This window comes from Gavia stellata, chromosome 7 (assembly GCF_030936135.1).
Source record: "Gavia stellata isolate bGavSte3 chromosome 7, bGavSte3.hap2, whole genome shotgun sequence".
NCBI classification, from domain to species: Eukaryota; Metazoa; Chordata; class Aves; order Gaviiformes; family Gaviidae; genus Gavia; species Gavia stellata.
In genome coordinates, this window is record NC_082600.1 from 4,865,023 (window position 1) to 4,887,143 (window position 22,121).

Genomic DNA, 22,121 nt, shown 5'->3' on the forward strand with positions numbered 1-22,121 from the left:
TCAACTGGAAATGAAGGCAAACTGAAGTGCTTGGGAGATACTGGAACAAACAGCCAGTAGACATAGGGTTGGGGTTTGTCTCTTGGTGGCCGTTCACTGGGAGATGACGTTTTGGCCAAACCGAGGTGGTTGGGCTGCGTTCATATGCAGGGTCATGTTTCTTGACGCCTTTTGCCCTGGTGAAGACACCCATGCAGCTGTAATAGGTGTTAGATACTGGGGCTGACTCTGGCGATGACCTCGGTTACCGCAGATTTTGGTGATTTTGATGGAAGTGCGGCATCTTGCACACATGTATGGAGGAGCTGGCAGGTAGTGATGTGCTACTGGGTCTTTATGCAGCAGGAGTCGTCCGGACGCTGACTTTTCTGCGTCTGCCAAAAAAGTGGGTGCCTCCATGTAGCTCTACCCGTCATCCGGAGCTGGTGCCACATCGGTAATCCAGGAAATGGCAAACAATGGGAACCTCTTCTGGGAGCTGCTGAGGAAGGCCTCCTGCAAAACCTTCCTGCAAACCCAGAAATAGCCATCGCTTGCACAGGGGCCACCAATTTCAGGCTCGCTTGAAGCAGTTGCAAGCTGCTGAAGCACGGATTGGATTTCTGTTTTGCTGTTGGCCGTCCAAGACATGAAAACCTTGGTGTTGTCCATCCCTAGGAGGGCTTGGTTGCCGTCCAGGAGCACCCAGTTCCTCCCTCCAATCCGTAATGCTGCAGCGTGTCACTTTGCAAGATCAGGGATCCCAGCCTAAATTTTTGGTACAAACTCCTGTTTTTTCACCCCAAATACATCTGAGAGTGCCGATCCATTCAGCCCTGCTGTGAAGGTGCTCTGTTTGGTGGGTGCTCTTCAGATGTGCACATCTAACTTTTAGTCATTTCTTGCTTGGACAAATTATCTGAATGGGCTTTTGAGAACTTTTTATGGAAAAAGTTGTTAAACTGAAAGCAAGGGCATAATAAAATAGTAATTTAAGAGCAATTTACTGACAAATGGAGACCTTGAATGCACTGACTTACCATTGTGGAGCAATGACACCAAGCCTGCTATGTGAACGTACTCTTTGTCACTTGGAATATCCTTGGGCAGTTTTTAAAACACTTCCAGTCTTTAATTGTTGTCCTTGTTACTTGTGATAAGCTGTTGCCTAGCTCACAAATTACACATCATTCATCTCACCCGCTTCGTCAAAACCCCGGTCAACATATTTGTCTACTTCACTTGTGAAATGTGGTAAGTCATAAATGACATCAGGATGATAACCCAATTTCTGCTTTTAAAATGAAAAGGTTTATCTTGGTTGGGGTTGATTGGTTTTGGGGGTCTTTTTAAGCACTTGAGAGGTATCCCGTATTGCCGTTGTTCCTTGGAGACATCTCACCTGGTGAGACATACGCGTTTGTGTGCCTGTGCTGACAACTCCTCTCGGCCATCCCTCCAGGCAGGGTCGGTGTTTTCGAGCTGGGGGCCAGAGACCTGTTTGCAAAAATCAAAAATAGAAGAAAAAACCAGGCAGTTAGGTACTTCAAGGTTTCTAAATGCAGCCATCGGTGTGCTGCCTGCGTTGGTTTTTGCAGGCGTTCGCAGGGACTGTGTGTATCCCTGCCTTTGTCCCTCCAGGCTGGCTTTACCTTTGGAAAACTGTGACTGTTCCCGGTACATCATTAACAGCTTCAGGAGCTCCACATGCTTGGCTGGCGGTTGAAATAACCCAGTCGTCTATCAGGAGACAGGTTCAAAGTAAAGACAAGAAGGTCCTTCACGCAATGTGGCGTTAGAGGTGGATCCGTTGCCGCCGGACATGAAGGCAATTAACAGTTTGCAGGGATCCAGAAGCGATTAAGCAGATTTGTAACAGAGAAATCCGAGTGCTTATTAAATTGACAAACATCACCTCTTTCTCAAGCCAGAAAGCCCCTGTTTCAGGGATAGCACTGGACCTATTCATAGCGCAGCACAGGTTTCAGCCTGGGAAGCAAGACCCGGCTATATTTGGTGCTATATTTATACGCAGACACCCTGCACATGCATCAGCTGTGCTCTATGGCAGCAAAATCGTATTGGGTAGGTGATCCTAAATTAGAAGGTAGTTTCACATCCCACCTTCATTTAGCCTCTCACCCAAGAAAGAGAGTCCTGTACTGAAAATTGGGATTTTCTGCTTCGGGGTTGCAGGGATCACAGGGCTGGGATGGGACTTGGCTCCTTAGGGTGCTTGTTGTCAGTTATTATTTCAGCTCATCTCCAAAAGGAGATGTCGGTGGAATGGCAGCAACAGGCAGGACAGGGATTTTGGGGAGTTTCAAAGCAACGAGGTGGAGTTTCTAACTTGGGGCTTTCTCTATGCTCGGATTTGCCTACTGCAAATATCAATAGTCTTGCCATCCCTTAGAGCAGCGAAAACCTTGTGACAGAAAGCATCAGGCATCCTTGAAGCGGCACCTGGGGGAACCAGTGAGGCTGTAATGTGATTAGTGCCTGCGACCCCGTGCACCACCGCAGGTAGCGTGCTGGGACCCTGGGACATGGGAACCCAAAACTGGGACACATCCTAACCGCGGCTGACCCAGGGAGGGGTGGACTTGTTCTGGCAATAAAGGGTGAGACATCCCAGATGTCCAGGAGTGCGTGGCAGCAGGTAGGGAGCTGAAGCAGGGGCTCCTGTGTTTGGGGAGAGGGTGGAGAGGGGCTTCGGGGGGGTCACCAACCCCTCTCCTCCTGCCCAGAGGCAGCTCCAGCTTTCCTCCTCCCACGCCGCCCTCTCCAGATCCCTCTATTTTCTGGCAGATAGGATTAAGCCTGACCTTCCGCCCCGTCTCAGAGAGAGCCAAACCTCTTTCAGATCTAATTATTTTCCATTTTTGTTTAATTGTGCACATCCTGCTGCTGGCTGAGAAGGAGAGCAGCTCCTGCCCGGGTCGGGGCAGGGAAGGGCGCCCGGCCCCTCACCGGCCGTGGGCTTTCAGGTCAACGCTCCATCTTTTGGGGCTGTGATTTCAAACCCCCAAATCTCTTGGAGGTCCGAGGCAAGTTTCCCAAGGAGCAGCTCTGGCACCATCCTGTGTTTCTGCAATGGTGACCTTCATGCTCAGCCCCCCTGCCAGGCGAGGAAGAGGAGTCTGGCCATGGCCACCTGCCTCCCCCATCCTCCTCCCCTGCACCGGGTTCTGCTTTTTCTGCATGTATTTTGCTACCTAGTTCCTATGTACAAGTGGCACCGACTTCTGTTAGCGGTGCATTGCATGCCTTTTTTTAATGATCTTTTGATTTCTCAGTTTATCCGAGCTGCTGCAAAATCCTGCGGCCTCTCCCCGCAGAGGGTGCCGGGCTGGGGTTTGGCTGTGCCAGCCTGAAAGCGCTGCCAAATCGCCCCGACGGCAATGGTAAAATGTGGGGGTGATAAGGGAAGGGGTGACATTCCTCTGCAGGAGGGGAGAAAATAAGACCGGGTTTCAACCCGCTGGGCAGCTGGCTGGGGGGGGGAAGAGAGAAGGGATGGAGAAATGAGATTAAGCGCGACAGGAAGGTTTGCCTGTAGCAGTTACATCTGCACATGGAAAACACGAAGACGCTCGGGTGGACCTCCAGTCCCGCTACGCTCGTGTATTTTTTTACAACTTCACTTAGGTTGAGCGTTGCTTTTCCAAATCCCGTTTTTTAGCACCAAAACAACCTCACAGCATCTCCGCAGACGCCGGAGCGCACCCAGAGTGCCAGAACTCGCTTCTGCTGCAAACGAAGCGGTTCCTTCTCTACCAAAGCTGTGCCATGCCGTGTCCCTTGCACCTCCCGGCACAGCGGCATGAGACGGCTCGGGCACGCAGTCGGACGCGTTGGGAAGCAGCTCTGGAGGAGGGGTGGGTCTGCGGAGAAGTAAATACTGCTGCAGAAAGTTCCAGCGAGAGCCGTCGGCGTTTCCAGCAAGCCATCTAGTGGCTTCCTATCAAACGGTTGCACGCCTTGAAACTGGGAAGGCGAAGCTGGAGTGGTGAGCGAAGCTGGAGGGGTGAGCGCTGCTCACCACCGCAGTTGTGTCAGGGAACCGATGTGCAGGGTTTAGCCCTAATTGGGAAAAGGTCCTACTGTAATAGCCCTCTTCTGGGTCACAGGGTGGTGGAAGGGTTGGGTTAGCTGCTGGATGGCACCGTGGGTCTTCCAGAGAACAACCCTGATGGGTGATCCTACAGATGGACGTCCAGATCTTCATTTCACCGGTGTGGGTTTGGTTACCGTAGCTCAAAAACAGATGAAGGATATAGGGATAATCAGTGATTTAAAGCAGCTTTCTCTAGAGTATGGACAGGAGACAGCAGACAGGGAGGGAGAATGTAAAGTTTTGGGGGTTTTTAATAACATAGAACTCAGGGCATTTCACCTGGTGAAGTTTTGGGCAGTGGGTTTAAAGCAAACAGAAGGAAGCCCTTTTTCACCAGGTGATTTGGTTGTGGCACCCTTAGGCACAGCCAGCTACAGGGACTGAAAGTTTGAAGGCTTCATAGAGGGGTTCGGTAAACACTGGAGGAGAGGCTGACCTGGGGCTGGGAAACATCAGTCGGGTGGTCTAGGTGGAGATCCTGAGCTATCCTTGGCTGGTGTTTGTACAAGCTGGTCAGAAAAACCTCCGGTGATGGAGATTTCGCAATTGTCTGTAGGCAATCTCTCCCTGCGCATCACTAGCCTTACCTGTAGGAGGTAATTCCTTCACGTCCGACCTCATTCACCTTTGCTGCAATTCAAACCTATTACTACAGTCCCCAGGAGACATGGCGAGCAGTTTGTCCGCGCCGGTCTTCACCTCTCAGATGACAGGCTGGCTGGTGCAGTTTTTATGTGCAACATGGCATTTTGACTGATGTTCAGGCTGTCGTGCTGCCTGACCCCAGGCTCTTCCCCCCCGGTACTGCACAGCGATTTGTTCCCAGCTGCGTGCAGATGTTTGCACCGACTTAATGCAGCTGTTTTTTTTCTGACTTTCCCCCAGGTCTCAATATTGTTTGACTTCTAATCCAGTTTTCTGGAGTGTTTTCACTTCTCCTAGCGTGATACCTGCACGTTGAATACACTTATCACATCACCCATATCACCGATGACATACTGGGTAGCGTCACGGCCGGGACAAGTCTCCTTGCTCAGCACATCCTCCCAGTTTGACGGTGAATCACCAGTAACAACTCTCTCCATATGGTTTTCTGATGAGTTGTGTGCCCACATTAGAGCAGTTTCGCCTGAGCGTGTTTTTCTGGCGTGCTGCTGAGGAAGCCGTGTGCGGCAGCACCTAATGAATATCAAGATATACGGCGCTGGCTGCTTCTCCAGCTATTCACAGGCCAGTTACTCTGTCGCAGAAGGAAATTAAATTGTTCTTGACAAATGGGTGTCGGCAGTCACTTATCATCTTGTTATCTTCTAAGTGCTTACAAATAGGTTGTTTCATTATTTGTTCCATCAGTTTTCCAGGAGTTCGAGTTAAGTGACCAGTTTGTAATTCCCTGGCTTTTCCTTTTGCATGTTTTTAAAGCTAAACCCTATGTTTGCTTTTTTTCTGGTCTTCTAAAACCTCTCCTATGTGCCGTGAGCTAACAGAGGAACAATAGCTCTGTGGCTGCTTCAGCTGAGCCCTTCCCTCAATACCTTTGCGGCAGCTTATCAGGCCAGACTGGCGGATGGACCAACGCCTTGGTTTGGTTATTGCCCTCCTGCTGGGATGCTTCTTCCCTTCGCCCCCGGTGGCTCCTGCCTGTGTTAGCTCATTTGAATCTTGACCTTCTCCATTTTCCATTTTTTTGGTTGAGTTTATCCATGAAGAGGTTTTGTCTAGTATTTTGTGTCATCTGCAACGATACAGAAAATTTGGGTCGAATTTTATTTTTGATGTTAATAAGGACGAGCAGTGGAGCTATGTGGCCATAGAGGTGGGTGTAATTCAGCTTTTTGAGTGATTTTCAGGAGTGTCTGGTAACTCTCGGTGTCCAGTTTGTTGGCACACCTTGCCATCACCTGGGTTTCCAGACAGCGGTGACCTCCCTGCCTGGGAGATGCTCACGCAGTGAGCATGCGGGCATCCCTTTGGCATGTCATATTTACCCTGCCAGAGTCTATTTATAGCTCTGTTTACCGATTTCTCAATTATCTTCTTTTTTTTTTCCTATTCCTTCAACAGGAATCATTAACCAATGGCAACAGGAATCCAAGGATAAAGTCATTTCCCTATTGTTAACCCACCTGCCTTTACTGAAGCCCGGAAACATCGAGGCAAAAGTCGAATACATGAAACTCTTGCCTAAAATCCTGGCCCACTCGATCGAACACAACCAACACATCGAGGAGAGCAGGCAGCTGCTGTCCTACGCCTTGATACACCCTGCCACCTCCTTAGAGGACAGGAGCGCCCTGGCCATGTGGCTCAACCACCTGGAGGACCGCACGTCGGGTGGCTTCGGCAGCCAGAGCAGAGGTCGGTCGGATTCGGTGGACTACGGGCAGACGCACTACTATCACCAAAGACAAAACTCCGACGACAAACTCAACGGATGGCAAAACTCTCGAGACTCGGGCATAAGCGTCAGCGCTTCCAGCTGGCAGGACAAAAACCTGGCGTGCGAGAACGGCCATCTGCCCCTCTACTCCTCCTCCTCTGTCCCCACAACCATCAACACCATCGGCACTAGCACAAGCACCAGTAAGTACCCACGGGAAGCTCTGGGGACGGCCACCCACGACCACTCTTCACAGCACGGTCCCCCCCATCCCACTAGAAAATACTGCTTTGCCGTGGTTAGCAGAGGGGCTAGGTTCATCCGGGCCATAGAAAACTCCTTTTTTTTTCCTTTCCCCTACCTGCTTTTTTATTTCCTGCCTGCCTTTTTTTTTTTTTTTTTTTAATCTCTAGTCCTGTGGGATTTTAAAGACCTGGCAGCTGGAGAGGAGGGAGAAACAGCCAAGCTGTAAGAGCAAAAAATGTGCGTAATCGAAGGGAACCCCTTATTTCACATAACTCCATGTAGATTTGCAGTTCACGTTTCAAGAGTTCCTAAAGCAAGTGAGGAGCTGATACTTCATGTCCAAAAGTGAGCTGGGGGAGTTGAGGCAAGTCCAGAAGTGACCTGGGGACTTACTGGGAGGAAGAGGGATTGGGGCCCTGAAGCGCAGGCATCGTTTTTGGAAGCAGGGCTGGGATCCACGATCTTCGGGGCATATCTCTACAACGCTCCCTTGTATCTGCAGTGCATAGAGGTGTGAAGCTGGTGGTGATCGGGGGGTTTAAATGCGCAGTCCTCAGTGTTTTCCAGGAGAGCTGGGTAGCTCTTCCTCCGCGGAGGCCCTGCCAGGCTTTGGTGGGAGCGGTGGACCTGTGCAGAGCCCAGCCCAAGGCTTGGACACTCGGAGACGCTGCAGAGCACCGTGGATGGAGTTTTATCACTGGTTTTGCTTGGAGATGTAGTGCAGCTATAACTGGTTTTTAAAGCAGCCGTTGATGCCTGCGAGCCATCCTTGGGAGATGAGGAGCAAAGCATCTTTTCAGCAGGGTTCAGGAGCTCCTCTGCCCACCCGCTCCCTCCGGGGAGGGCTGTCACGCCTGCCTTGCTGTCACCTCAGGTGACACCTCACCTCACCTGACAGGCTTGATGTCCTCCTTTGCTTTGGGGCATTCAGAAGGTCTCTCTCCAAGATACTTGGCATCTCCCTAGATAGAAGGGATGCAGAGAGCGCTTCAGGGAGGAGAGGCTTCTTGCGGCAAGGGCGCTGGCTTCTCTATCAGCGTGCGGAAAGCCACAATTAAATAGCTGAAAGCTTTAAAACGGTCACTTAAGGCTTCTGGGTTTTTCCCTCTCCTGTAATAAGTGTTTTTTCTAGGTGGTGTTTCGAATCGACAGCAATATGAAATGCGGCTCTGGGTTTATTGCGGTAGCACCCTGGTCCCTGCCTCTCCAGTATCCTGCTCTGGTGCCCGGAGATTTAGCAGAAGGGTCTCAGCTTCTCCACCGACTCTGAACATCATGCCCACCCCGTCCCCCGTCTTTAAAGCCCCGGCTCCTGCTGCCGTGGGATTGTGTGAGGTTCAGCTTCTCCGAGAGCTAGGTCCCTGCGCTGCAGAGGAGAGCTGTTTCAGGGTGACCAGGCTGCATGGGAAAGGCTTAACAAGGAGGCAGTGAGAAGAGTCACGCGTGTATTTGCAATTGGTCTGTTAAACCTCTCCGGGGTTTTTTTTTTTTGGGTCCCTCCTTGTGGTTATTGCACGCCTGGCGGTTCAGAGACTTTGCACACAGGGGAGGCAGTGGGAAGAGGTGGCTTCCGAAGGGGTCTGCTTCCTCGCATCATGAGCTGGAAGCAAGGAGGTCTGATGGGTGCAGCAGGTTAATTGTTGGCGGTGGCTGAAGCTCCACAAGAAGCACTAGATCTTGAAGGATGCTTCTCAAAAACCCCTTTGTGCTTCTTTGAGCCTTTTTGCACACACTTGTCTTGTAGCAGAAGTAGCGACCCACCTCTTGCCCAACGGGGTCCCCAAGTATTAGCAGAAGATGCTGAAACCCAGGCAACAGCTGAATTACCCAGCAGAGCCTGAGCTGCCGCACTGCTGAGGTTTTTCCTAAATTCTCCAGATTAGGTGTGCACAGCACCGGGACAGGAGCATTTGTGGAACTGTCAGCGGCGGCCGTACAGCCCTGCACTTTACCCTGGTCTCTTGCTGGAAAGCTGCATCCCTTTTCCATCTCTGCCGCTCGCTTTGCCGCAGCATCTCCTGCCGTAAGTCCCGACGTGGCAGCCCTTGCCCGGTCCAGTCCTTCCCGGCATCCCACAGTAGCTGCTTGTCGTGGCGCCTGGGCAGCTTGCTTGTGCCGTCATGCTCTGAGCTGCAAGGGCAACCAGGGGATCAGGCCCAGCCAGCACGGGTTTATGAAAGGCAGGTCCTGCTTGACCAACCTGATCTCCTTCTATGACCAGGTGACCAGCTTAGTGGAAGAGGGAAAGGCTGTGGATGTTGTCTGCCTGGGCTTTAGTAAAGCCTCTGACACCGTTTCTTGCAGCATTGTCCAGGAGAAACTGGCTGCTCGTGGCTTGGATGGGAGCACCCTTCACTGGGTAAAACCTGGCTGGATGGCCGGGCCCAAAGGGTTGTGGTGAACGGAGAGAAATCCAGTTGGCGGCCGGTCACAAGTGGTGTTCTCCAGGGCTTGGTACTGGGGCCGGTCTTGTTTTAATATCTTTATCGATGATCTGGGCGAGGGGATTGAGTGTACCCTCAGTAAATTTACAGACGACACCAAGTTGGGCGGGCGTGTTGATCTGCTGGAGGGTCGGAAGGCTCTGCAGAGGGATCTGGACAGGCTGGATCAATGGGCCCAGGCCAACTGGATGAGGTTCAACAAGGCCAAGTGCCGGGTCCTGCACTTGGGTCACAACAACCCCATGCAACGCTACAGGCTGGGGGACGAGTGGCTGGAAAGCTGCCTGGTGGAAAAGGACCTGGGAATGTTGATTGACAGCCGGCTGAATGTGAGCCGGCAGTGTGCCCAGGTGGCCAAGAAGGCCAACGGCATCCTGGCCTGTATCAGAAATGGTGTGGCAGCAGGAGCAGGGAGGGGATCGTGCCCCTGTACTCGGCGCTGGTGAGGCCGCACCTCGAATGCTGTGTTCAGTTTTGGGCCCCTCACTACAAGAAGGACATTGAGGTGCTGGAGCATGTCCAGAGAAGGGCGACGGAGCTGGTGAGGGGTCTGGAGCACAAGTCTGATGAGGAGCGGCTGAGGGAGCTGGGGGTGTTCAGTCTGGAGAAGAGGAGGCTGAGGGGAGACCTCATCGCTCTCTACAACTCCCTGAAAGGGGTTGTGGTGAGGTGGGTGTTGGTCTCTTCTCCCAAGTGATGAGTGACAGGACAAGAGGAAACAGCCTCAAGTCGCACCAGGAGAGGTCTAGATTGGATATTAGGAAAAACTTCTTCACCGAAAGGGTTGTCAGACACTGGAAGAGGCTGCCCAGGGAGGTGGTGGAGTCACCATCCCTGGAGGTGTTTAAAAGACGTGTGGATGAGGCACTGCGGGACATGGTTTAGTGGTGGACTTGGCAGGGTTAAGTTTATGGTTGGACTTAATGATCTTAAAGGTCTTTTCCAACATAAACGATTCTATGATTCTGTGATATATAGAGTCCATATTCAGGGAACCTTTTCCCCAAGCGTCACACTGGGGTCAACATGTATTTCTAAGGCTGAGTAGCTTTGCAGAGGCATCTGAACACATCTCCAGCCCAGCCTACTCCTAAATGTGAAGCTGTTGTAAGTCCTGCTAACGTATTTTGGTGGCAGCATTTTCAGACAACCTGCAGGCTGAGCTGGAGACCACCCCACCACGCTTCATGTGTTAGTTCATAAGCTTCCTTAACGCAATATTTGCTCGGACACAAGCGCAGTAAGTCCACAGACAGATGCTTAAAAAATAAACACGGCTGTCAGCCTTTGTCCCATCCCCTTGAGTCAATCAATACGTCCATTAATCTTTTATTCCAGAGCAAAGCCCTCAAACCGTTACTGTTTGTTTAGGTTTTAGTGTTATTATTTTTATATTCTCCCTCTTACTTGGAGGTTTTTATCTGGGCAGGGGCTTAATCCAGCAACACCCTGCAGGGCACAGCCTTCTCCGATCCATCCCCGCAAAGGCGCTGCCTGTTCCTGATGCCGAAATGGGGCAAAGTCTATCCCGGAGGAGTAACGTGGTGATCTTGCCCGAGGTACTTTCGTCTGGTTTTGTGGCATAATTAGGTGTAACGCTATTACAGCGTCGGGTTTAAATATGGGTAGGTGAAGCTCACATGACAATTTGCTCTGTGCTGTCTTTGTCTTTGACTCGACCTAGACCTAGGCTTTGAGACGTGGTTCAGGCTTCGTTCATCTCCAAGCTCTCTCTTAACGGAGCTGGCTGGTGTTAGCCAAGGTTTGAGGAGATGTTGCTGGAGTTCTCCAGCCTTTGCAGGGCAAGTCTGGAGTGCTCTGAAGGAGTTGCTCTGATTTTACACCAGTGATGGTGATCCAGGAGTGGGACCATCAGTTATGGGACCAACCCATAACTGATGGGTTTGGGTCCGCAGCGATCTGAGGGTATGGACTCACTTGAAGCAATGGAAGTTCATGCTCAGCCACTGCGTCACCGTAATGGCCTCTCTCTGCTTTCTCAGCCCATCCCGCAGAGCTTGAGCTGCAACTTTAAACCAAGCTTTAGTATTCCAGGAGTAAAGGTAGCCTTGGCACGGGCTTGGGAGCGCAGGTGGGCAGGAGGCCAGAGCTGCTCCAGGCGTGATGAGACAGGGGGAAGCCCAGAGCCCCGGCTCTGCGGCCGAGTCAGGCGGCGGTTGCAAAACGCCCGGGTTGCACAATGCCTTTGAGTGGAGACAGGGCCTGGAAACATCAGCTGGCTTTCAGACCTGCAGACCAAGAGCTTCTTGCACGAGGGCTCCAGCTCCTTCCTTTCCCCTGTGTAATTGGTTCCACCTGAGCATGATCTGATGGCATGCCTGTTTTGGTTGTCAGATGGAATTACAGCGTAGCTTAATCCTGTATTTTCCTCCTGCTCAGAAGGGAATATGTGCAGAGGAGGAGGAGGGTCTGCTGTTAAATATGCTTGTCCAGCGCCAAGAAGGTGGGGTGCAGGTACACCGGTCTGAATTGGACTGTAAGGTCTGCAAGCAAGAAAAGAGTAAGAAAAGCACAAGGGTTGCCGGGAGTGATAGCAACTCCAGTTGGCAATAGCGAGCCTGTAGAACCACAGCTAAAGAATTAAGGATTTGGTTCCTGGCTCTGACATGCATCTGCTGGATGAGTGTCTTGGTCCTCTGCTCCCAGTATATAACGCGGGGATAACAGTATTACTTCTTCTATCAGTGTATGGTGAGATTTTCCTATGCTCTCACCTCTGGTGTAGTGCCAGGGCACTTAAACTACCCATGGAGAGCAGGTTCCCAGGGACAAGTCAACTTCCCACCTCTGCACAGGGGTAGAAGGTCTGGGTTTTACTGCAGGAGCAACAGTAGTTTGCCCCAAACATTTGAAATAAGAGCCAGATGTTGCAGGCTCTTCCTGGCAGGGGAGCAAGGACCTCCGTACGCCAGTACCTGCCCAGAGTAAGAGGTGGCTCAGTGCCAAGTGCAGGCAGCACTTCAGCCAGGGTGTCTCCAGTTGTCACCCTGCCTGGGGGACAGGAGCTCTGCCCAGTCTCTATACGGGCTGTAGTGTTGCCATAAAGCAATGGCATGTTGGGTTCCCTGGTGGGTGATGGTCCTGGGGAAGGTAGGCAGCGCTTGGTCCTGCTGGAGCCTTGTGTGTCTAGGAGTCCATCTCCTGTGTGTCCTTCCAAACAGAGGAGGAGGTCCCTGGACTGGTAATGGTGGTATCTGAGTGCATCGCTGGTGGTGCCCCGCAGTCTTGCCCTTGGGTGAGCACCCAACTGTGTCCCTGGTATGTGCGCCCTGGGTCCCTTGGAGTGGCACCAATGCCTGGAGGCGTGGTGTGGGTGGCACCAGGGGACAAGGTGATGGTGTGCATCACAGCTCAGTGATGGATAGATGCAGTCAGTGATGGATAGATGCAGTCAGAGACCTTGCTGTGGAATATCCTGCAGAGCAGAAATCCCAGGCATTGGGACTGTGTTGGTGCAGGAGAGGTGTGGCAAACTCTTTGGGATTTCAGTGTCACTGTGCTGCCTGGGTTCCCCTACGAGGGAACAGAGAGGTCCTTGGACCAGCAAAGCTGTTTGCCAGTCTGTGGCCACCCTTCCGCTTCTGCACAAACGGGAAAGATGCCGGGTGCGCAGACCTGCTACACCCTTCCCATGGGAGTCTCTGCCAGAAAACTGATGTCGTTTGCCTACGAGGAGAGAGAGAAGGCGAGCAAACAGTGCAATGCAGGAGAAATACTTGCCTGTATAACCTCCTTGTTTTGAAAAAGAAAACTCTCTTATCTTGTCCTAGAGCTGAAGAGAAGGAATAAATCGGCATACTTCCATGCATGCCAGTCCGGATTCATGGCTCTCCCCCTGCCCCTGCCAGTGCTCGAGAAATGCTTATGTTTCAGAGTCATGCTCAGGTGGCACCAGCAAGTTGTACTGGTGATCAAACTCCACATAGCACAAGAAATGTAGAGACACTGGTGGCAGCAGGGCATGCTGCAGAAGGCAGGACCATCCCATGGACTCTTATGTGAAGATCCCACCAGGGTCTGCTGGCTCTGGAGCAAGCCCAGTGCCGGCTTGTGGAGACCCTGCCATCCTGGGAAGGGCTTTCTGTCGTGTTGCTCTTTCTCAGAAGAGACTCAATCCCAACTGCTGCTCTACAGGCAGATCTGCAGCTACTAAGCTGTACGTCGGCATGCGTGTGGGTGACGTGGCTGGCTGAATTTTGCGTACATTTGCCCCAGTTATAGACTGCCTAGTGAGAGAGCAGGTGAACAAGATGGTGCTCTTCCCCAGGTCATCAGGGACTTGAGGTGGAAGAAACAACACCAAGAAAGCACTTGTCATGAGCGGAGTGTGGGTTTCCTGACTCTTCCTCCCCTACACTGTTGTGCAACAGCTCACTGCCTACCGCTGGAGACAACCCTGTCATCGTACCCAGTATCCAAACTGAGCTTGATAGCGGGATAACCGCATGTTTTAACCCGCAGGACCACCCTGATTTGTGCTGGGTTGACAGGCAGCTTGCAAGTACAACGCTCTCCTCTCCATAGATTTGCAAAGACACCTGAAGGGGATTGTGTGTCCTCAGTGTATATTTGACTTAGGCAGGGTGCCACGTTTCCTCTCAGGCAAGGTGAGCAAAGCATGCCCTTTTGCTTGCTCAGAAATAAAGAGTGCAAAAGTCTTAATAAGATTACAACAGTGAAGCAAACAAATGTACTGTTCGTGCTGGGGAGGGATTAGTTTTGTACTCAGGAATTGCCTTCAGAAACTTGTTCTTTGGTTGGCCGTGCTGTGTACTGAGACTTGGCACCGTGGCCCTCGTCCTGCCAGGTGGGGACACCTCTGATGGTGTTTGCTTTTCTTCTTTCTCTCTGATGGACTGAGAAAGGCTTGTTGGCCTTTATTATGCTTCAGCTCTTCAGCGGTGGTAGACAGAGGCATCTGTTGTCTTGCTCATGCCCTCTAGTGTTGCACGTAACCGTCGGAGAACGTTTCTAGGAGTCACCCGTTTTGCCAGGGTCCCATCGCTACAATATTTTGCTAATTCTGTAGCTTAAAAACGGAGTTGTTGTACAAAAAGATAACATGTGAGCAGAGTTGTTTTCTCAGATCCATGCAGAACACGCACAAATACAACAGCAAAAGGGACTGAGAGCAGAGACAGCATCTTCTGCTCCACCTCTGAACAGCAGTTACAGATTTGCTGGCCCCTCTATAAAGTCAAAGCACTTGGTCCCTGGGAGATACGGTCTGCAGCTCTGCAGACCATCACTCAGCAAGCAAGGAGATGAACGGTCACCTGCCCTCAGCCTGGAAGCCATCAAGCATTGGAGATGGTAGCGGCGGTGGAGGACAAGAGCGATGACCTTTCGGGTGTCAGCAATACTGGGGGAAATCTGCTACTGCTCTTGAGTGGTCACTGCAGAGCTGTGTTTTAAAGCCAACATCCCTTCCTGCTGTTGAGGCCATGCCATTTGCCGTGTCCCTCGCCCTCTGGTTAGCAGGGAGGTGTCCACAATCAAAACAGAGCAAGCTGTGCCCGTTCTCCATGAGCTGGTCTGCTGGCCATGATGTTTTGAGTTGATGGGCCAGCTATGTGTGCTCATGCCACCGTCAGCCCAGCTCCCACGCTGCCCAGACATGGTCTCCAAGTAGGGTGGCCAGGTGAGCCGTCCCGCCCTGGGGCCACTGCACCCACCAAGGTGGTCGTTGGGCGCAGGGACGGAGACTGCTCCCCCCACGTCTGTGGGATCCGGGCGTGCAGCAGCCAGATACAGGCTGGGAAAATGGGTTTGTCTAAATGGAAGAGATCAGGGCAGCCCCATCATATAGTCAAAGTAACAAGTGATAGGACAAGAGTAAATTGCCACTGGAAGAGGCTGCCCAGGGAAGTGGTTGAGTCCCCATCCCTGGAGGTGTTTAAAAGACGTGTGGATGAGGCACTTAGGGACATGGTTTAGTGGTGGACTTGGCAGTGTTAGGTTTACGGTTGGACTCAGTGATCTTAAAGGTCTTTTCCAACCTAAATGATTCTATGATTCTATGAGGCCTGCTGTGTACTTGCTCGCAAGGTCTCAAGGTGAGGATGCTTGAAGACACTGGTCTGGCCCTACCTTCTGGTCTGTCACCTTTCAGCGTCCGTGTTGCTGTGTTCAGTGTTTCCTAACCCAGGGTATTGAAGTGTCTTGGTGGACTCTTATACTCAAGCAACGGTCAGAACCTGTTCTACCCTTGCGACTTCAGTTTAGCTGCCCCAGCGCTTTCTGTTCCTCCTTGGAGCCTGTTTCGGCACATTCCCTTCACCTCTTTGCTCCCAGAGGGTCTCTCTTCTCTCTGTGTCTTTGGCCAAAAAGGGGGGTGGCCAACAAAGGGCAACATGGTGCTGAGGTCCCCCCTGCAGTGCATCTCCACGGGGGTCTTGGACTGTCATCGAAGCTAATCAGCCTACCTGTTGTCTTCCCAAACACCACGCTCTGCACTGGAAGGGAAAAAAAAAGGGGGGGGGGGGGGCGGGATTCACACAGTGACACCGAGTAACCCATCAACCCTTGCCAAGCACTTGGCTTTGGACGTAGCCCCCAGGCCAGCGTTGGGGAGGGTGGCTCTCCTGTTCAGCCGGGACTCGCTGTTCCCAGGTAGCATCGCTCATAGAGGACGCACAGCCACGCAGCCTTCGGCGCAGAAGTGTTTTCTTGCCCACAGTGGATGGCTTTGGGGCTGCGGTTGGCAAAGCGGAGCTGATGTTACCCCAGGCATCAGACAGCATGGAGATGAGGTCCTCCCCGCCGTGCTCACTCTGCTCTCATGCGGCAGCAAGTGATGATGGGGGGCATATGTGCAGCCTACAGCAGACAGCTTTTGGGCTGTGCACCGATCCTGCTGTAGGCAGGGTGTCGAGCGAGTGATGGATACCTGCTTGCCAAGCAGAGGGAGTAGGCAGGGAAGCGAACGCGTTTCCCACCAGCGTGCTGCAGCGAGTGGGTTTTCACGTGGGCAGTGGGCTGGATCTTGTGCTCCTGCCTCTGCTCGGCCCCTTGTGAGCCACGATGCTCGGAGGCAGAGATGTCACCGAAAGGCGAAGGGGTCCTACTGCAGTCCCAAAGGGAAAGAGAGGAGGGGACCTCAATGGTGGGCTCAGCGGTGACTTGCACCAGGTGATACCGTGGGTGGCATGTGTGCATGCATGGATGTCATCGGTGGCTTTTGGCTGCTGGTAGGTACAGACCCACACGGGTGCTCCTCAACCAGCCCTCGGACACCAAACGATGCATTTAGGCACTTAAATAATCCACGTGTTCTGGCTTGGCATAGCCCTGGCAAACAGCCCCGTTGTCAGGGAGGTGGTGAAGGGGGGGGTGGTTGGTCTGGGTGGCCGGTGCAGAGGAGGGGAGCACTGGGCCATCCCTCCCTGAAGAGGACATGTCACACATGCATCCTCTGGGACCACTCCATTGCTTCCTCCAAACCTGGTATATGCAAGGTTTGATCCTTGCATGTACCCACACATCTCCTTACAGGGCACCGCTCCCAGATTCACGTACCCTACGCACAGAGCGATGGCTGCGCAGCTTCCTGGCTGGAATGAGGCCACCTAATTTGGGAACCTCTATTCCAGCAGCACCCGGGGAACGTTCCCACCCTCTCGGCTTGTGACATCCTGGTGCAATCACCGACCGTAAGCGCTGAGGGCAGGGACTGCGTGCCCTAGTTTTGCACGGCCGTTGGCGCGTTGCTTGTCCATTGGCAGTGGGGGGTAGGACACCATCCTTGACCTGCAGGTTGGGGTGGGGGGGATCTTGAAGCTTGCAGCTCCGACGCTGCCTCCACTTTCCTTACAGCAGTCCAGGTGTCTCGGGGAGGGGCATTAAGAAGCAGGAGCAATGATTTTGTGCGTTATCCTATGGTCCTTGGGATTCCTGTCACCAGTGAATCATGCTTGTGACCTGGAAGCAGCGCAGAAGCCGCCAGCGCAGCTGATTGATGCTCTCGGGTCTGTGGAGCAACGTCAGACACCCCCAGTCATTCTCCCAGACCCCTCCGCAGTCTCCCGTGTCAGCTGACGGGGAGGTTTTGTTGATGGATGGACCTTCCTAGACCTGGGTGTATTTTACCAGCCGCCCTGGTGCCTGTCAGATACTGGCACAGACGACAGTAAGCTGTGGTTACTCATTGCATAGGAGGTTTTTCCTCTCCTGAGGGAAGCTTTGCTTTTCCCATCAACCCGTGAGCATCCTTGGGTCCCCGTCTGCAGTTTGCATCACCGCCGGAGCCACCATCGACATGGGGCCGGGGGCACCGACTGGGAGCCAGGTACCTGGGGATGCTCCTCAGCACCTCCGCTATTAACTTACGTCCATACAGTGCCTGATGAGTAATGCCTTCAGCTGCCAACAGCCAGATATTGCTCTCACCAGCTCACCCCTGGGCTCCCACTTGCCAGCAGGCACTTCTGGGGTGCCCAGCAGGCAGCTGCAGAGGGGGAGGAAGGGTCCATGCTGGCAGAGGCATGTAAACTCCCCCGAAAACCCTTTTTGCTCCTCCACGACAGCCTCCCGACACCACCTTTCCCCAGCCTTCCCTCCCAACATCGTGAAAATCAGATTTGTGATGTTTTCCTGAGCACCTTTGTGGGGTGAGAATCGCCTTTCCATCGCTCATCCTTTGGAATCGTGCAACTCCAGGTTTTGGCAAGTAAAGAACTGGAGGCAGATGAGCTCTTCTTCCCTCCACCATCAAAGAGCAGCTGCAGAGAAATGGCAGGAGGGCAGCGGGGAGGGACAGGAGCGCTGGCGTTTGGATTCATCCGAAGCGACTCCCGTCTCCCTCCTGACTGCGGCGTTGCGCGGGGACTTGCTGTGTTCTCCTGACTCAGTAACATGCTGCTATTTAATTAACTTTTGACTTCTGGTTTAAAGGAGCAGTACACAAAATAGTTATTTACTTCATTTGGAAATTCTTTTAATCGTTACCATAATTATAGCTTCCTCCTCTTCTTTTTTTTTTTTTTTGTATTTTTCTTAGCGGGGGAAGGGAGGGCGGGAGAGGGAATATTTGCCATTCTCCTTGTGGTTATCACATCCTTCAAATTACTAAAAGAGGCTGGGATAATAGGTCTGGTGATTATATATAGGCACCATCTGCTCTGTGGCTGCTTCCTATCAAAGTGCAGTTAGGAGAGTGCAAGAAGGATATTTTCTCTCCAGCTATATTAAGACTCCGTTTCCATCTCGGCTCCAAAGCAAAGCTCTCTGCATGCAAACGGATCAAATGCGCTGTAATCAATGGCTCCGTTTTGGCAGCCTTGAAGCTGATTTTTTTGTTATATTTTATTTTCCCCTGAAGTTTGCTGTTCCCATTCGTTATGCAATTTTATTCGAGGCTGGTTGCTCTGCGTTCGGTGTTTTCTTGTAACCATAGTCCCCCCGTTTGCTGAGCAATCTCATCTCGTGTTAGCCGGCGCAGAGATCTGTGTCATAACTCAAACGCAAGGCAATAGCTGAGCAATCGGGAATGTTTCGGAGGATGGTGAAGGCGGATTTTTAGGATGCATAAGCCCTCAGTTTGTAGAGGAGGTGGGAAGCTGAGCTGAGTTAATTTGCAGCAATAATGGGAAAGAATGAATACATGTTTTATGGTAGCAGCCGTGGCTATTCCGTTCCTGCTGGGGACTGTCGGGGAGCATTGCAGAGCTCGGGATTCTGAGCAATACGGGGAGTCGGGGTGTCCGTGCTGGGCAGTAACCACCCAGTATCTTCTGCATCTTCTCACGTGGGGAACTGGATACTGCGTTTACCCCTCAAAGAGCCAACAGGCTTTTCTTCTCTCCTGGAGCTGGTAAGATTTTATGCTCTTGGAAGAAGAAGGTAGAGGAGGAGGAAAAGGACATTTCCAGCCCAGAGGGAGGGTGCTTGGGACGGGGCGCGCAAACCCTCGAGGGCTGGAGGCCAGAGGAATTTGTCTTGTGAAATCCAGGCCATGGTGCCTACGAGAGAGGAGGACTAAATGGCTTTTTTGAATGAGTGAAAGTGGGTAAAAAGAGACAAGGGAGGAGAAAATCCCAAATAAGTCATGGGACATGGCTTAATGGGCATGGTGGTTGGTTTTTTTTGGTTGATGGTTGGACTTGATGATCTTACAGGTCTTTTCCAACCTTAGTGATTCTGTGAAGTCGGTGAGGTTGGAAAAGACCACAGTGCTGTAGCACAGTCCTGTTTCCTTCTGGGTGAAATTTCCCTGACGACGACGTTGTGGGACGTACATCACATAAGACACACGTTGTCCTCCTATATATTTTCACTCCTAAAGGCATGCCGTCTCTTTGCACGCACTCCACAGATTTTTAATGACTCCATTGGATTATTGGATCCCAGTTTCTTGGGGCAATTCTAGAGGTTTCACATTCAGCCCTTTCAGTCAACTGCCTTGAGACCCTTCTTTTCTTACTCCCAGTTTCCCACAGGTTGCGTATTGCTATGTAAAGGATGTACGTCTTCTAGCTTGGCCTCCTGAAATGATTGTAACTGACAGCCGGCTGAAGATGAGCCAGCAGTGTGCCCAGGTGGCCAAGAAGGCCAACGGCATCCTGGCCTGTATCAGAAATGGTGTGCCCAGCAGGAGCAGGGAGGGGATCGTGCCCCTGTACTCGGCGCTGGTGAGGCTGCACCTCGAATGCTGTGTTCAGTTTTGGGCCCCTCACTCCAAGAAGGACATTGAGGTGCTGGAGCGTGTCCAGAGAAGGGCGACGGAGCTGGTGAGGGGTCTGGAGCACAAGTCTGATGAGGAGCGGCTGAGGGAGCTGGGGGTGTTCAGTCTGGAGAAGAGGAGGCTGAGGGGAGACCTCATCGCTCTCTACAACTGCCTGAAAGGGGGTTGTGGTGAGGTGGGTGTTGGTCTCTTCTCCCCAGTGACAAGTGACAGAACAAGAGGGAATGGCCTCAAGTTGCGCCAGGGGAGGTTTAGACTGGATATTAGGAAAAACTTCTTCACCGAAAGGGTTGTCAGACGCTGGAAGAGGCTGCCGAGGGAGGTGGTGGAGTCCCCATCCCTGGAGGTGTTTAAAAGACGTGTGGATGAGGTGCTTAGGGACATGGTTTAGTGGTGGACTTGGCAGGGTTAGGTTAACGGTTGGACTCAATGATCTTAAAGGTCTTTTCCAACCTAAACGATTCTATGATTCTATGATAGAGGGGTTTCTCCATCTGAAGTGTAACGTGTGGTAGAAGCCAATGCCGTCAGTGGTCTCAGCAGGCAGATGCTCCTCAGACCGGGGGTCTTACTACAGCTGGTGGAGGCAGTGGGGAGCGCTGGCTGCTGCTTGAGCGGAGCAGATGCTCTTGGACATCTCTTCTAGGTGGAAAAGGACCATAGGAAGGAGAGTTTCTGCATCCCAGCGCCATTTATCTGGCTTGATCTGTGAGCACAGAGGAATTTTCCCTGGGAGCCCGTAGCAAAAAATCAGTGAATTTTGGGATAATTACGGAGGCCTGGTTCAGCACAGCAGCATTGTTGTTAACGGACCGGGATTCCCCAGGGGTGAACACTGTTTTTTCTGTGTTTTGTATATAAATGTATGAGAGAAACCACATTTACTGGCCTGGAGATGAGGGTGTTGCATCTACCCAGAGAGCAGCGTGGTTTAGAGCAGCGCCTTCTTGCAACGTGCTTCCAATCCTCCATCCCCAGCACCGATTCCCACCTCCCGATGTGGACGCCGTTTCCTGTGTCCTTTTGTCTGTGAGTTAAATCGCGGTTGGGATTCACTCCTGGTCCGTCTCGTTCCCATCTCGCCAGATGCTCTGGTGGGAAACCCCACGCAAGGACCTCGAAAGCAGCTGACGAGCTCCTGCTCCTCGGCGAGACGAGCTGGGCTTACTTCCAGAACTGCATCCCGTCGGATTGCTGAAGCCACCAAGAGCGGCATTTACACGTCTTTAGATGCAGCCCTGCTCCTACTGCCACCCAAATGAGTAGATAACAATAACAGCAATTCCTGCTGGAGCCAAACAGCGGATCCACGTGTGGTTGTGCCACGCAGGGGCTCGCAAAACCCTCTGTGGACAGCAGAGACGTCCCCTTCCCCGGCTGAGCCGGGATGGGGCCTCGCTCGCATGCGCTGTTTGGAGAGAGCAGCAACAAACGGGTTATTGTTTCTCTGTCCAGTTTCTTGAACAGGAAACCGTGTTTAAAAACGTCATTTTTTAAAAAAAAGTTTGCTTGACAGGCTTTTCTGCAGTCTATGCTTCTTCCTAATGTCTCTGCTCGAGGCAGCAGTCTGCTTATATCTTTTTTTTTCTCCTAATACACACAAGTGCCCCGTGGCTGCTTGCATTTAGAACCCTTGGTTTCACCCCCCGTTGCTTATATCAGCCCCTGATTCAGAAGCAAGGACATGCTTTATCCGGCACCATACGAACACAGTTAAAGTCACAGCCACAAAACCTAGGGAGAAAAAAAAAAGGCACAAAGAAAAGGCTCCAAGGGTTAGGGGATGTTGAGCCGAAAAATGTTCCATCAGGTTCTGCTTCGGCCGCGCTGGAGCTGCCTGCCACGGTGTGGGGAGCGGGTGAATGAGGTGCCCAGGAAGGAGGCTGGGTGCCAACCGGGCAGCGTGACCCACCGCCGGCTGTTTCCAAGGGTCCTCGGCACAAAAACGCTGGAAAAGCCGCGAGCGCTGGTCTGCCAGCACGGGGGAGCCTTCCTGGAGGGGACGATGCTTCGTGACCGGGGTAGCAAGGGGGAGACGGAGGAGAGGACCGAGCTGAACTCGGCGGTTGCTTTGCCAGGGGGATTGCAGGAGCTGCTCAGTATTCCCCCTCCGTGGGGATGCCTCCGGGCTGCACAAGAGACCCTGTGGCCTCTGTGGATTAAAAACATCCCTGCTTCCTAGAGTAAATTGGGGTCAAGCTGCTGCTCCAGGTTCCTACAGACCAGAAAAGGAGTTGTGCGTGATCGGACACT

The 22,121-nt window shown here is 52.3% G+C and overlaps 1 protein-coding gene across 3 annotated transcripts in view; it reads left to right on the forward strand.

The window, feature by feature from the left end:
• The window catches only part of SAMD4A (sterile alpha motif domain containing 4A), a 104,289-nt gene that overhangs the window by 55,587 nt on the left and 26,581 nt on the right, over nt 1-22,121 (forward strand). For all 3 annotated transcript variants that reach the window (XM_059819313.1, XM_059819314.1, XM_059819312.1), the window contains exon 2: nt 6,161-6,679. In XM_059819313.1, the coding sequence (XP_059675296.1) occupies nt 6,161-6,679 (519 nt within the window). The remainder of the gene's footprint in view (nt 1-6,160; nt 6,680-22,121) is intronic.